The following is a 15566-nucleotide window of genomic DNA, read 5'->3' as shown; positions in this document are numbered from 1 at the left end:
TGTGCATGCGCACACTCTTTCTCAAAAAAAAAAAAAAAAAAAAAGTTTTTAAGTAAAAAATAAATACATTGACTTTAATGACACCTTTGTTTTTCAGCAGGACTGATGCCGATGCAGCAGCAAGGATTCCCTATGGTCTCTGTCATGCAGCCTAATATGCAAGGCATGATAGGAATGAATTATAGTTCTCAAATGTCCCAAGGACCAATTGCCATGCAGGTACTTGCCTCTTTAACCAATTGTTTACAAAGTTATTATTTGTTGTTATGTGTTACGTACTAACTACATACTAGGAGCTTAATGTTATATTTGGAAATAAATGGCTGCATCTCAGGTGGCTTCCTTCAAAATAAAATAAAGATATGTTCATAGGAGTTGAGGGAAAAAAACAAGATAAGTCATGTAAGGAAAATCTGGTGCCTACTTTATTTGATTACTGGCTTAGAAGAATTTTAGAATGACATTTTAGAATTTTAGAATGACATCTGATGCCATGAAGAAGCATTGTTAGAAATAACATTGTTCTCATGAAAAGGAGCAGTGTCATTGTTTGGAAGGCTTAGAGCCTTCTTTATATATTATGTAATCCTCATAATTTTTTAAAGAGGTGGTGTCTTCATTTTTCTGAGAAGGAATCTATAGGTTTGTGAAGATGCTCACAGAGCATCGGAAGCCAGAATTTGAACCTAAGTCTTGAGTAAGTCTGTTTTATACAAATTCTACATTGAATTCTCTCTCAGTTGAATAGTTTAAAGCAGTGGAATGATACAATCAGATTTGTATTTCAGAAAGGTTATCCTGACTACGGACTAGAGAAGGATTGGAGGGAGAGAGGAGGGCAAAAGTAGATAGAAGGAGAATCATTAGAGGGCTGATGAGTGAGAGCAGGTGAGATGTTGACTGATTAAAGCAAATAATGTTACATTTTAATTTTAGAATTGGTGAATGAAATTGATAATATCAGGATTTAGTAAGCACTAAGATAAGATGGGCTTCTTCCATTTTGGATCTCTCTTTGTAAATTATCTTCTCTAGCTACGATATCCATTTAAACCAAGTAGCCAAATAAACTGAATCCAGGAGTCAGGTCTTTGAATGGCTGAATCCAAAGTGCTACAGTATTTTTTTTTTTTTTTAATAAACATATTGGGGGCATCTTGGTGTCACAGTTGGTTAAGTGTCCAACACGGTTTCTGCTCAGGTTGTGATCTCAGAGTCGTGGAATCAAGCCCTGTATTGAGCTCCATGCTCAACATGGAGTGTGCTTAAGACTCTCTCTCCCCCTCTGCCTCTCTCCCCACGCTGGCTCTTTAGAATAAATGAATAAATCCTTAAAATAAATGTGTTCCTTCACAAATAAGCCAGAACCAAAAATGTTTGCTTACTGTTAATAAATATTATAATGGCATATATTTTGTTTTTGCCAATTATTTAGAATTTCCTATGACGATATTTATGTATACAGTATATTAGTACAGTAACACATTGTATTTGCAAAAATGCATATAATTTATAAATAAGTAATATTCAGCATTTATGATCAGAATTTAAGTTGAAACTATTGTCGTGTTGAAGTCATATAAGCAAATAAAGCTTCTGTTCTGTATGTAAAAATTGGAGAGAACTTCTGGAATCATTCTTCATTCATCTCCAGTAAAAGATTTGGGACTAAATTGAGCTTTTGTAGGTTTTAAATCCACGTTACCCAGCTTTTGCTAGGTTATGTTACATAACAGCAATCCCAAAATCTCTGCCTTAAGAAAAACAGTTTATTTTTCATTTGTGATGGGTGTCCTTTGTGGTTTGGCTGTGGCTCCAATCCATGTTCTCTTTATCCTGAGACCCTGAGATCCTAGGATGTCCCAGACCCTTGACATAGGGAAAAGAGATGGCCAGACCCTGTTACAATGTTTAGAGCGTCCTCTCAGAAGTGGCATTTATCAGTTACTTCTATTCACCTAAGTAATGTGTCCAAAACAAACAGCAGGGGAAGAATATACCAGGAAGAATATACTAGGGATGTATATCTTAGAGTAAAGACAGCAAATAGCTGGAAAGAATCTACCATAGAATGCAGTGTTGTTGTTTATTGACGTATAGTTAACACACAGTGTTATATTAGTTTTAGGTGTGCAATATAGTGTTTAACCAATTGTATACATTACCCAGTCCTTACCAAGATAAGTGTACTCTTTCCTTTTTTTTTTTTTTAAGATTTTATTTATTATTTGAGAGAGAGAGCACACGCAGGTAGGGAGAGAGAGCAGCAGGCAGAGGGAGAGGGAGGAAGCAGGCTCCCTGCTGAGCAGGGAGCCTTATGCGGGCTGGATCCCAGAACGCAGGGATCATGACCTGAGCTTGATGACTGAGCCACCCAATTGCCCTGATAAGTATACTCTTGGTCCCCTTTTTTTTCATCCACCTCCATCTGCACATGCTAGATCTCTTAAGAGTCTGTTTTTTGGTTTCTCTCTCTCTCTCTCTCTTTCTCTCTTTTTTTTTTTTCATTTGTTCCCTTATTTTGTTTCTTAAATTCCACATATGGGTGAAATCATACAGTATTTGTCTTTCTCTGAGTGACTTATTTCACTTAGAATTGTACTTATACATTATATATATATATAAATAAGTATTATTATAAGTATAATGAGTATTATATGTACTTATACATTATACACTTATACATTATACTCTCTAGGGTCTGTCTGTGTCATGGCAGATGGCAAGATCTCATTCTTTTTTATGGCTGAATCATAGTCCATTATGTATGTGTGTGTGTATATATATATATGGAGTACATTCATCTTTGGGTAGACACTTGGTTTGCTGCCATATCTTGGCTATTATAAATAATGCAGCAATAAACATAGGGGTGCATAGTGTTTTCATTTTCCTTTTTTTGTTGTTAAAGATTTTATTTGTTTATTTGAGAGATACCGCGAGAGAGACAGCATGGGCACAAGTTGGGGGCAGAGGGAGAGGGAGAAGCAGACTCCCTGCTGAGCGGGGGCCTGATGCGGATCTTGATCTCAGGACCCCAGGATGCTGACCTGAGCCAAAGGCAGACACTTAACTGACTGAACCACCCAGGTGCCCCATGTTTTCATCTTGTTCGGGTAAATACCCAGTAGTGGAATTACTGAATCATAATGAAATTCTATTTTTAATTTTTTGAGGAACCTCTATACTGTTTTCCACAGTAACTGTAGCAATTTTAATTCCACCAAAGATGCATGAGGGTTCCTTTTTCTCTACATCCTCACCCACACTTGTTATTTCTTGAGTTTTTTATTTTAGCCATTCTGACCAGTGTGAGGTGATAACATTGTAATATTGATTTCCATTTCCCTGATGATGAGTGATGTTGAGCATCTTTTCATGTGTCAATGGCCATCTGATGTCTTCCTTGTAAAAATGTCTATTCAGTTCCCATTTTTAATCGCCTTGTTTGTGTTTTGGTGTTACATTATATATACTGAATAGATACTGAATTATTTTGGATATTAACCCCTTGTCAGATATTATTTGCAAATACCTTCTCCCATTCAGTAGGTTGCCTCTTCATTTTGTTGATGATTTGCTTTGCTGTGCACGAGCTTTTTATTTTGGTGTAGTCCCAATAGTTTAATTTTGCTTTTGCTTCCCTTGTCTGAGGCAACATATCTAGAAAAATATTTCTATGGCCAGTGTCAAATTACAGCCTGTTTGTTTTCTTCTGGGAGTTTTATAATTTCAGGTCTCACATTTAGGTCTTTAATCCATTTTGAGTTTATTTTCGTGTATGGTGTAAGAAAGTGGCCCAGTTTCATTATTTTGCATGTAGTTGTCCAGTTATCCTAGCACCGTTAGTTAAAGAGGCTGTCTTCTCCCCCATTGTATGTTCTTGCCTTTTTATTGTAGGTTAATTGACCATATTTGCATGGATTTATTTCTAGGCTCTCTGTCCTGTTCCATTGATCTGGTTTTGTGCCAGTACATATTATTATTATTGTTGCTGCTGTTGTTGTTTTAGATTTTTATTTATTTATTAGAGAGAAAGAGAGCATGAGCAGGGGGAGGGGCAGAGGAAGAGGAAGAAGCAGACTCCCCACTGATCTGGGAGCCCAATGCCAGGCTCAATCCCAGGACCCTGAGATCATGACCTGAGCAGAAGGCAAACACTCAACCAACTGAGCCACCCAGATGCCCCAGTACCATATTGTTTTGATTACTACAGCTTTGTAGTATATCTTGAAATCTGGGGTTGTATACCACCAGCTTTCTGAAGGTTGCTTTGGCTATTCAAGCTCTTTTGTGGTTCCATACAAATTTTAGTATTATTTGTTCTAGTTCTGTGAAAAATGTTGTTAGTATTTCGATAGGGATTGCATTGAATATGTAGGTTGCTTTGGGTAGTATGAGTATTTTAACAATATTTTTCCAGTCCGTGAGCTGTCTTTCCATTTGTTTGTGTCATCTTCAGTCCCCTTCATCAATATCTTATAGTTTTCAGAGTATAGGTCTTCTGGCTCCATCATTCAGTTTATTCCTAGGTATTCTATGACTTTTGGTGTAATTGTAAATGGGATTTTTTTCTTAATCTCTGTTTCTGCTACTTCCATTACTAGTGTAGAGAAATACTACAGAGTTCTGTATATTAATTTTGTATCCTGAAACTTTACTGATTCATTTGTCAATTCTGACAGTCTTTTGGTTGAATCTTTAGGGTTTCCTATTTATAATATCATGTCATCTGCAAATACAGACAGTTTTACTTCTTCCTTATCATTTAGGATGCCTTTTATTTCTTTTTCTTGTCTGATGGCTGTGGCTGAGACTTAGAGTACATGGAATGTTGAAATGTTGAAAAAAAGTGGTGAGAATGGATGTCCTTGTCTTGTTCCTAGTGTTAGAGAAAAAGCTCTCGGTTTTTCACTATTGAGTATGTTAGTTGTGGGTTTTTAATATATGGATTTTACTGTATTGAGGTATGTTCCCTCTAAACCCATTTTGTTGAGTTTTTAATCATGAATGGATATTGTATTTTGTCAAATGATTTGTCCACATCTACTGAAATTATTACACAGTTTTTGTCCTTTCTCTTGTTAATGTGATTTATCAATGCTGATTGCAAATATTGAGCCACCCACTCTTGCATCCCTGAAATAAATCCCACTTGACCATGGTGAATGATTTTTTTAATGTATAGTTGGATTTGATTTGCTAATATTTTGTTGAGGATTTTTACGTCTATGTATCTCGGAGATTTTGGCCTATAGTTTTATTTTTTTGTAGTGTCTGTCTGGTTTTGGTATCAGGGTATGATGGCCTTGTGGAATGAATTTGGAAGCTTTCATTCCTGTTCTGTTTTTTGAACTAGTTTGAGAAGACTAGGCATTAACTTTTCCTTAAATGTTTGGTAAAATTCACCTGTGAAAGCATCTGGTCCTGGACTTCTGTTTTGGGGGAATTTTTTTGATTATTGATTCAATTTCATTGCTAGTAATCAGTGTGTATAAATTTTCTGTTTCTTCTTCATTCAGTTTTAGAATGTTACATATTCCTGGGAATTTATCCATTTTTTCTAGGTTGTCCAATTTGTTGGTATATAATTTTTCATTGTATTCTCTTAGAATCATTTGTATTTCTATGGTATTTGTTGTTATTTCTCCTTATTCATTTCTGGTTTTATTTATTTGAGTCCTTTTTTTCTTGACGGGTCTGGCTAAAGGTTTATCAATTTTGTTTTTCTTTACAAAGAACCAACTCCTGGTGTCATTGGGCTTTTTTTTTCCCCCAAGTTCCTTCAGGTGTAAGATTAGGTTCTTTATTTGAGATTTTTCTGAGATAGGACTGTATTGCTGTAATCTTCCCTCTTAGAACAACTTTTGCTGCATCTCAAAGATTTTGGACATTGTGTTTTCATTTTCATTTGGCTCCATGTATTTTGAGATTTCCTCTTTGATTTCTTGGTTGACCCATTCATTGTTTAGTATCATGTTATTTGTGTTCTTTCCAGATATTTTCTTTGGCTGATTTCTAGTTTCATACTGTTGTGGTTGAAAAAAATGCATAATACGATTTCAGTTTTCTTTAATTTGTTGAGACTTGTGGACTAAGATGTCATCCATCCTGGAGAATGTTGGATGTGCACTTGAAAAGAATGTGTAGTCGACGGTTTTGGGATGGAATTGTCTGAATATATCTGTTGGGTCCATCTGGTCTAAGTGTCATTCAAATATCTCTCCATTGATGTAAGTGGAGTGTTAAAGTCTTACTATTATTGTATTACTGTCAGTTTTTCTCTTTATGTCTATTAATGTTTGTTTTATGTATGTATCCTATGTTGGGTGTATAGATACTGATAATTTTTATATCCTCTTGTCCTTTTGTCTCTTGTTAGAGTCTGTTTTAATGTCTGATGTAAGTATTGCTACCCTGGCTTTCTTTTCACTTCCATTTGCATGGTAAATGTTTTTATATCCCTTACTACCTTTTTTTTTTTTAAGATTTTATTTATTTATTTGACAGAGAGAGAGAGATCACAAGCAGACAGAGAGGGGGAAGCAGGCTCCCCGCTGAGCAGAGAGCCGGATACGGGGCTCAGTCCCAGGACCCTGAGATCACGACCTGAGCTGAAGGCAGTAGCTTAACCCTCTGAGCCACCCAGGCACCCCTCCCTTATTACTTTCAATCTGCATGTGTCTTTAGCTCCAAAGAGAGTCTTTTGTAGGCAGCATATAGGTTGTGGGTCTTGTTTTTAATCCATTCAGTCACCCTATGTCTTATGATTTGAACATTTAGTCTATTTACATTTAAAGTAATTATGAAGGGACACCTGGCTGGCTCAGTCCTTAAAACATGTGACTCTTGATCGCCGGGTCATGAGTTCGAGCCCCACTTTGGGCATAGAGCTTACTTTTAAAAAAGTAAAAGAAAATAAATCTCTTAAATAAAGTAATTATTGATAATCGTGTTCTTTTTTCTTCTTTAAGATTTTATTTATTTGACAGATAGAGATCACAATTAGGCAGAGAAGCAGGCAAAGAGAGAGGAAGGGAAGCAGGCTCCCCGCTGAGCAGAGAGCCTGATGCTGGGCTTGATCCCAGGACCCTGGGACTACGACCTGAGCCGATGGCAGAGGCTTTAACCCACTGAACCACGCAGGTGCCCTGATAATCGTGTTCTTATTGCCATTTTGTTACTTCTTTATGGTTGTTTTTGTCATTATTTTTTGTTCCTTCTTGTCTTGCTGTCTTTCCTTGTGGTTTGATGGCTTCCTTTAGCATTATGTTTGAATTCCTCTCTCTTTATTTTTTTGTATCTATTACAGGTTTTTTTTTTAATTTTTTTATTTTTTCAGCATAACAGTATTCATTATTTTTGCACCACACCCAGTGCTCCATGCAATCCGTGCCCTCTACAATACCCACCACCTGGTGCCCCCAACCTCCCACCCCCCACCCCTTCAAAATTCTCAGATCGTTTTTCAGAGTCCATAGTCTCTCATGGTTCACCTCCCCTTCCAATTTCCCTCAACTCCCTTCTCCTCTCCATCTCCCCTTGTCCTCCATACTATTTGTTATGCTCCACAAATAAGTGAAACCATATGATAATTGACTCTCTCTGCTTGACTTATTTCACTCAGCATAATATCTTCAGTCCCGTCCATGTTGCTACAAAACTTGGGTATTCATCCTTTCTTTTTTCTTTTTACTTTTTATTTTTACAGCTTTATAAACATATATTTTTATCCCCAGGGGTACAGGTCTGCGAATCACCAGGTTTACACACTTCACAACACTCACCATAGCACATACCCTCCCCAATATCCATAACCCCACCCCCCTCTCCCAACCCCCTCCCCCCATCAACCCTCAGTTTGTTTTGTGAGATTAAGAGTCACTTATGGTTTGTCTCCCTCCCAATCCCATCTTGTTTCATTTACTCTTCTCCTACCCCCTCAACCCCCCATGTTGCATCTCCTCTCCCTCATATCAGGGAGATCATATGATAGTTGTCTTTCTCCGATTGACTTATTTCACTAAGCATGATACCCTCTAGTTCCATCCACGTCGTCGCAAATGGCAAGATTTCATTTCTTTTGATGGCTGCATAGTATTCCATTGTGTATATATACCACATCTTCTTTATCCATTCGTCTGTAGATGGACATCTAGGTTCTTTCCATAGTTTGGCTATTGTAGACATTGCTGCTATAAACATTTGGGTGCACATGCCCCTTCGGATCACTACGTTTGTATCTTTAGGGTAAATACCCAGCAGTGCAATTGCAGGGTCATAGGGTAGTTCTATTTTCAACATTTTGAGGAACCTCCATGCTGTTTTCCAGAGTGGTTGCACCAGCTTGCATTCCCACCAACAGTGTAGGAGGGTTCCCCTTTCTCCACATCCTCGCCAGCATCTGTCATTTCCTGACTTGTTAATTTTAGCCATTCTGACTGGTGTGAGGTGATATCTCATGGTGGTTTTGATTTGTATTTCCCTGATGCCGAGTGATATGGAGCACTTTTTCATGTGTCTGTTGGCCATCTGGATGTCTTCTTTGCAGAAATGTCTGTTCATGTCCTCTGCCCATTTCTTGATCGGATTATTTGTTCTTTGGGTGTTGAGTTTGCTAAGTTCTTTATAGATTTTGGACACTAGCCCTTTATCTGATATGTCATTTGCAAATATCTTCTCCCATTCTGTCAGTTGTCTTTTGGTTTTGTTCACTGTTTCCTTTGCTGTGCAAAAGCTTTTGATCTTGATAAAATCCCAAAAGTTCATTTTTGCCCTTGCTTCCCTTGCCTTTGGTGATGTTCCTAGGAAGATGTTGCTGCGGCTGAGGTCGAAGAGGTTGCTGCCTGTGTTCTCCTCGAGGATTTTGATGGATTCCTTTCTCACATTGAGATCCTTCATCCATTTTGAGTCTATTTTCGTGTGTGGTGTAAGGAAATGATCCAATTTCATTTTTCTGCATGTGGCTGTCCAATTTTCCCAACACCATTTATTGAAGAGGCTGTCTTTTTTCCATTGGACATTCTTTCCTGCTTTGTCGAGGATGAGTTGACCATAGAGTTGAGGGTCCATTTCTGGGCTCTCTATTCTGTTCCATTGATCTATGTGTCTGTTTTTGTGCCAGTACCATGCTCTCTTGATGATGACAGTTTTGTAATAGAGCTTGAAGTCCGGAATTGTGATGCCACCAACTTTGGCTTTCTTTTTCAATATTCCTTTGGCTATTCGAGGTCTTTTCTGGTTCCATATAAATTTGAGGATTATTTGTTCCATTTCTTTGAAAAAAATGGATGGTACTTTGATAGGAATTGCATTAAATGTGTAGATTGCTTTAGGTAGCATAGACATTTTCACAATATTTATTCTTCCAATCCAGGAGCATGGAACATTTTTCCATTTCTTTGTGTCTTCCTCAATTTCTTTCATGAGTACTTTATAGTTTTCTGAGTATAGATTCTTAGTCTCTTTGGTTAGGTTTATTCCTAGGTATCTTATAGTTTTGGGTGCAATTGTAAATGGGATGGACTCCTTAATTTCTCTTTCTTCTGTCTTGTTGTTGGTGTAGAGAAATGCAACTGATTTCTGTGCATTGATTTTATATCCTGACACTTTACTGAATTCCTGTACAAGTTCTAGCAGTTTTGGAGTGGAGTCTTTTGGGTTTTCCACATAGAGTATCATATCATCTGCAAAGAGTGATAGTTTGACTTCTTCTTTGCCGATTTGGATGCCTTTAATTTCCTTTTGTTGTCTGATTGCTGAGGCTAGGACTTCTAGTACTATGTTGAATAGCAGTGGTGATAACGGACATCCCTGCCGCATTCCTGACCTTAGCGGAAAAGCTTTCAGTTTTTCTCCATTGAGAATGATATTTGCGGTGGGTTTTTCATAGATGGCTTTGATAATATTGAGGTATGTGCCGTCTATCCCTACACTTTGGAGAGTTTTGATCAGGAAGGGATGCTGTACTTTGTCAAATGCTTTTTCAGCATCTATGGAGAGTATCCTATGGTTCTTGTTCTTTCTTTTATTAATGTGTTGTATCACATTGATTGATTTGCGGATGTTGAACCTACCTTGCAGCCCTGGAATAAATCCCACTTGGTCGTGGTGAATAATCCTTTTAACGTACTGTTGAATCCTATTGGCTAGTATTTTGGCGAGAATTTTTGCATCTGTGTTCATCAAGGATATTGGTCTGTAGTTCTCTTTTTTGTTGGGATCCTTGTCTGGTTTTGGGATCAAGGTGATGCTGGCCTCATAAAATGAGTTTGGAAGTTTTCCTTCTATTTCTATTTTTTGGAACAGTTTCAGGAGAATAGGAATTAGTTCTTCTTTAAATGTTTGGTAGAATTCCCCCGGGAAGCCGTCTGGCCCTGGGCTTTTGTTTGTTTGGAGATTTTTGATGACTGTTTCAATCTCCTTACTGGTTATGGGTCTGTTCAGGCTTTCTATTTCTTCCTGGTTCAGTTGTGGTAGTTTATATGTCTCTAGGAATGCATCCATTTCTTCCAGATTGTCAAATTTGTTGGCGTAGAGTTGCTCATAGTATGTTCTTATAATTGTCTGTATTTCTTTGGTGTTCGTTGTGATCTCTCCTCTTTCATTCATGATTTTATTTATTTGGGTCCTTTCTCTTTTCTTTTTGATAAGTCTGGCCAGGGGTTTATCAATCTTATTAATTCTTTCAAAGAACCAGCTCCTAGTTTTGTTGATTTGTTCTATTGTTTTTTGGTTTCTATTTCATTGATTTCTGCTCTAATCTTTATGATTTCTCTTCTCCTGCTGGGTTTAGGGTTTCTTTCTTGTTCTTTCTCCAGCTCCTTTAGGTGTAGGGTTAGGTTGTGTACCTGAGACCTTTCTTGTTTCTTGAGAAAGGCTTGTACCGCTATATATTTTCCTTTCAGGACTGCCTTTGTTGTGTCCCACAGATTCTGAACCGTTGTGTTTTCATTATCATTTGTTTCCATAAATTTTTTCAATTCTTCTTTAATTTCCTGGTTGACCCATTCATTCTTTAGAAGGATGCTGTTTAGTCTCCATGTATTTGGGTTCTTTCCAAATTTCCTCTTGTTATTGAGTTCTAGCTTTAGAGCATTGTGGTCTGAAAATATGCAGGGAATGATCCCAATCTTTTGATACCGGTTGAGACTTGATTTAGGACCAAGAATGTGATCTATTCTGGAGAACGTTCCATGTGCACTAGAGAAGAATGTGTATTCTGTTGCTTTGGGATGAAATGTTCTGAATATATCTGTGATGTCCATCTGGTCCAGTGTGTCATTTAAGGCCTTGATTTCCTTGTTGATCTTTTGCTTGGATGATCTGTCCATTTCAGTGAGGGGAGTGTTAAAATCCCCTACTATTATTGTATTCTTGTCGATGTGTTTCTTTGATTTTGTTATTAATTGGTTTATATAGTTGGCTGCTCCCACGTTAGGGGCATAGATATTTAAAATTGTTAGATCTTCTTGTTGGACAGTTCCTTTGAGTATGATATAGTGTCCTTCCTCATCTCTTATTATAGTCTTTGGCTTAAAATCTAATTGATCTGATATAAGGATTGCCACTCCTGCTTTCTTCTGATGTCCATTAGCATGGTAAATTCTTTTCAACCTCCTCACTTTAAACCTGGAGGTGTCTTCGGGTTTAAGATGAGTTTCTTGTAGGCAACATATAGATGGGTTTTGTTTTTTTATCCATTCTGATACCCTGTGTCTTTTGATTGGGGCATTTAGCCCATTAACATTCAGGGTAAGTATTGAGAGATATGAATTTAGTGCCATTGTCTTGCCTGTAAGGTGACTGTTATTGTATATTGTCTCTGTTTCTTTCCGATCTACTACTTTTAGGGTCTCTCTTTGCTTAGAGGACCCTTTTCAATATTTCCTGTAGAGCTGGTTTGGTATTTGCAAATTCTTTCAGTTTTTGTTTGTCCTAGAAGCTTTTAATCTCTCCTTCTATTTTCAATGATAGCCTAGCTGGATATAGTATTCTTGGCTGCATGTTTTTCTCATTTAGTACTCTGAATATATCATGCCAGCTGTTTCTGGCCTGCCAGGTCTCTGTGGATAAGTCTGCTGCCAATCTAATATTTTTACCATTGTACGTTACAGACTTCTTTTCCCGGGCTGCTTTCAGGATCTTTTCTTTGTCACTAAGACTTGTAAATTTTACTATTAGGTGACGGGGTGTGGACCTATTCTTATTGATTTTGAGGGGGGTTCTCTGAACCTCTTGAATTTTGATGCTTGTTCCCTTTGCCATATTGGGGAAATTCTCTCCAATAATTCTCTCCAATATACCTTCTGCTCCCCTCTCTGTTTCCTCTTCTTCTGGAATCCCAATTATTCTAATGTTGTTTCGTCTTATGGTGTCACTTATCTCTCGAATTGTCCCCTCGTGGTCCAGTAGATGTTTGTCCCTCTTCTGCTCAGCTTCTTTATTCTCTGTCATTTGGTCTTCTATATTGCTAATTCTTTCTTCTGCCTCATTTATCCTAGCAGTGAGAGCGTCCATTTTTGATTGCACCTCATTAATAGCTTTTTTGATTTCAACTTGGTTAGATTTTAGTTCTTTTATTTCTCCAGAAAGGGCTTTTATATCTCCCGAGAGGGTTGCTTTAATATCTTCCATGCCTTTTTCAAGCCCGGCTAGAACCTTGAGAATCGTCATTCTGAACTCTATATCTGACATATTACCAATGTCTGTATTGATTAGGTCCCTAGCCTTTGGTACTGCCTCTTGTTCTTTTTTTTGTTGTGAATTTTTCCGCCTTGTCATTTTGTCCAGATAAGAGTTTATGAAGGAGCAAGTAAAATACTAAAAGGGTGGCAACAACCCCAGGAAAATATGCTTTAGCCAAATCAGAAGAGATCCCAAATTGTGAGGGGGGAGAAAGGGGATAAAAAGGGGTTCAAAAAGAAAAAAAAAAAGAAACTATTTAAAAAAAGAAAGCCGATAAAGAAAAAATATAAAAAGAGGAAAAATATATATATATATTAGATAAACTATTTAAAAAACTTTAAAAAAGAAAACGGTAAAAGTTAAAATTTAGCAGAAGAAGAGAAAAAGAAAAAAAAATTGAAAAAGAAAAAAAAATTAAATTAACTGCAAGGCTAAAAAATCATGGGGAGAAAGCCATGAGTTCCGTGCTTTGCTTTCTTCTCCTCTGGAATTCCGCCGCTCTCCTTGGTATTGAAACTGCACTCCTCGGTAGGTGAACTTGGTCCTGGCTGGGTTTCCCGTTGATCTTCTGGGGGAGGGGCCTGTTGTAGTGATTCTCAAGTGTCTTTGCCCCAGGCGGAGTTGGACCGCCCTTACCCGGGCCGCGCTGAGTAATCCGCTAGGGTTTGCTTTCGGGAGCTTTTGTTCCCTGAGCGCTTTCCGTTGAGTTCCGGAGGACGGGAATGAAGATGGCGGCCTTCGGTCTCTGGCCCGGAGGAGCCGAGAGCCCGGGGCCCCACTCCTCAGTGCGCCCTCAGAGAACAGCGCCCAATGACTCCCGTCACCCTGGCCTCCGTCCGCGCTCCGAGCTGACCAAGCCTGTGACCGGTTCAAGGCAACCCCGAGCTGAGAGTCACTCCTCGGCTCTGTCTCTGTAGCCAGCTTCCCCGCTCCAATACCGGTAAGCTCTGCAACACTCAGACACCCCCGATCCTTCTGCGACCCTGCGGGACCTGAGGCCGCGCTGACCCCGCCTGGGCTTCACCCCAGTTAAGCCTCTGGAGCGTGTTCCTCAGCGGAACAGACTTTTAAAAGTCCTGATTTTGCTCCGTTGCTCCGCCGCTCGCTGGGAGCCGGCCCCTCCCCCCGCAGTCTATCTTCCAGTCGCTTTGGATTCACTTCTCCGCCAGTCCTACCTTTCAGATAGTGGTTGATTTTCTGTTTCTAGAATTGCTGTTCTTCTTCTCTTCAATCTCCCGTTGGATTTGTAGGTGTTTGCAATCTTTAGATAAGCTATTTGGCTGATCTCCCGCTACCCGAAGTAGTCTCAGCCTGCTACGACTCCGCCATCTTGACTCCTCCCTATTACAGGTTTTTTATTTGTAGTTACCATTAGGTTCATATATAATGTCTTATGCCTGTAGCAGTCTATTAAGTTGATAGTCACTTAAGTTTGAACTCGTTCTAATAGCACTAAATTTTTACTTCCTGCTCCCATATTTTATGTATATGATGTCATACTTTACATCCTTCTGTTTTGCAAATCCCTTGGCTAATTTTTATAGATATAATTGGTTTTACTGCTTTTGTGCTTTAACCTCCATGCTGGTTTTCTAAGTGACTAATCAACTACTTTTAATATATGTTTGCATTTTACCTGTGAGATTTTTTTTCCTTTCATCATTTTCTTATTCCTGATTGTGGCCTTTTCTTGCCAAAGAATTCCCTTTAACATTTCTTATAAGGCTGGTTTAGTGATGAACTCCTTTAACTTTTGTACATTTGGGAAATTCTTTATCTCTCCTATTATGAATGATAACCTTACAGGGTAGAGTATTCTTGTTTGCAGGATTTTTACTTTTAGCACTTTGAATATATCATGCCACTGCCTTCTGGCCTGCAGTCTCTCCTGAAAAGTCAGCTGATACCTTGTATCAGCTGTCCCTTGTACAAGGGAAATCCCATAAAGCTATCAGCTGACTTTTCTTCTTTCTTGCTGCTTTTAAAATTCTCTCTTTATCACTACTTCTTATTTATTGTATGTCTTGATATGGACTTCCTTGGGTTTATCTTGTTGGGGGCTCTCTGATTCCTGGATCTGGATGTCTGTTTCCTTCCCCAGATTAGGAAGTTTTCAGCTATTATTTCTTCAAATAAGTTTTCTGCTCCCTTCTCTCTCTCTTCTTCTGGGATCCCTATAAAATGAATATTGTTATGTTTGATGCTATTGCAGAGTTATCTTAACCTGTTCTCATTTATTATTATTCTTTTTGTTGTTGTTGCTGTTCAGGTTGGTTGCATTTCATTAAGCTGGCTTCCAGATTGCTGATCCATTCTTCTGCTTCCTCTAATCTGTTGTTGATTACACCTAGTGTATTTTTAAATTTTAGTTATTGAATTCTTTAGCCTTGCCTGGTTCTTTTTAATATTTTCTCTTTGTTGATGGTCTCACTGAGATCCTCCACTGTTTTCTCAAGTCCAGTGAGTATCTTTGTGACCATTACTGACCATGCCTGAACTCTTTATCAGGCATATTGCTTATCTCCATTTCATTTAGCTCCCCTCCCACACTTTCTGATGTGGGCTTTTCTCTGTAATTAGCTGTGGAAGGTCTATTCTGCCAGTCTTCAGGTTGTTTTCAGAGTTAGTCACATAGATGTAATTCCTTTCTCAGTGTGTCCATGGGAGGAGATGAGCTCAGGATCCTCCTACTCTGCCATCTTCCCCAGACTACCCTCATTCTGTTTTTTGTTTTTGCTTTTGTTCTCTTAAGTAGGCTGTACACCCAACATGGAGCTTGAACTCATGACCTGAGATCAAAAGTTGCATGCTCTAGCTCTACCAATTGAGCCAGCCAGGTGCCCCCTGTTTTTTTGGTAGTAGCTGTTTCAGTGGGTGTG

At 38.4% G+C, this 15566-nt stretch overlaps 1 protein-coding gene across 19 annotated transcripts in view; it reads left to right on the top strand.

The window, feature by feature from the left end:
• SYNRG (synergin gamma) overlaps positions 1-15566 on the top strand; it is a 95840-nt gene that overhangs the window by 11790 nt on the left and 68484 nt on the right. For 13 of the 19 annotated variants that reach the window (XM_047708314.1, XM_047708313.1, XM_047708322.1 and 10 more), the window contains one exon: positions 98-219. In XM_047708314.1, the coding sequence (XP_047564270.1) occupies positions 98-219 (122 nt within the window). The remainder of the gene's footprint in view (positions 1-97; positions 220-15566) is intronic. The other 6 variants (XM_047708323.1, XM_047708318.1, XM_047708311.1 and 3 more) reach the window with 1 other exon arrangement.

Source organism: Lutra lutra, chromosome 16 (genome assembly GCF_902655055.1).
Source record: "Lutra lutra chromosome 16, mLutLut1.2, whole genome shotgun sequence".
NCBI classification, from domain to species: Eukaryota; Metazoa; Chordata; class Mammalia; order Carnivora; family Mustelidae; genus Lutra; species Lutra lutra.
Note: the sequence above shows the minus strand (reverse complement) of the source record. Positions and strands in the feature narration are given on the sequence as shown.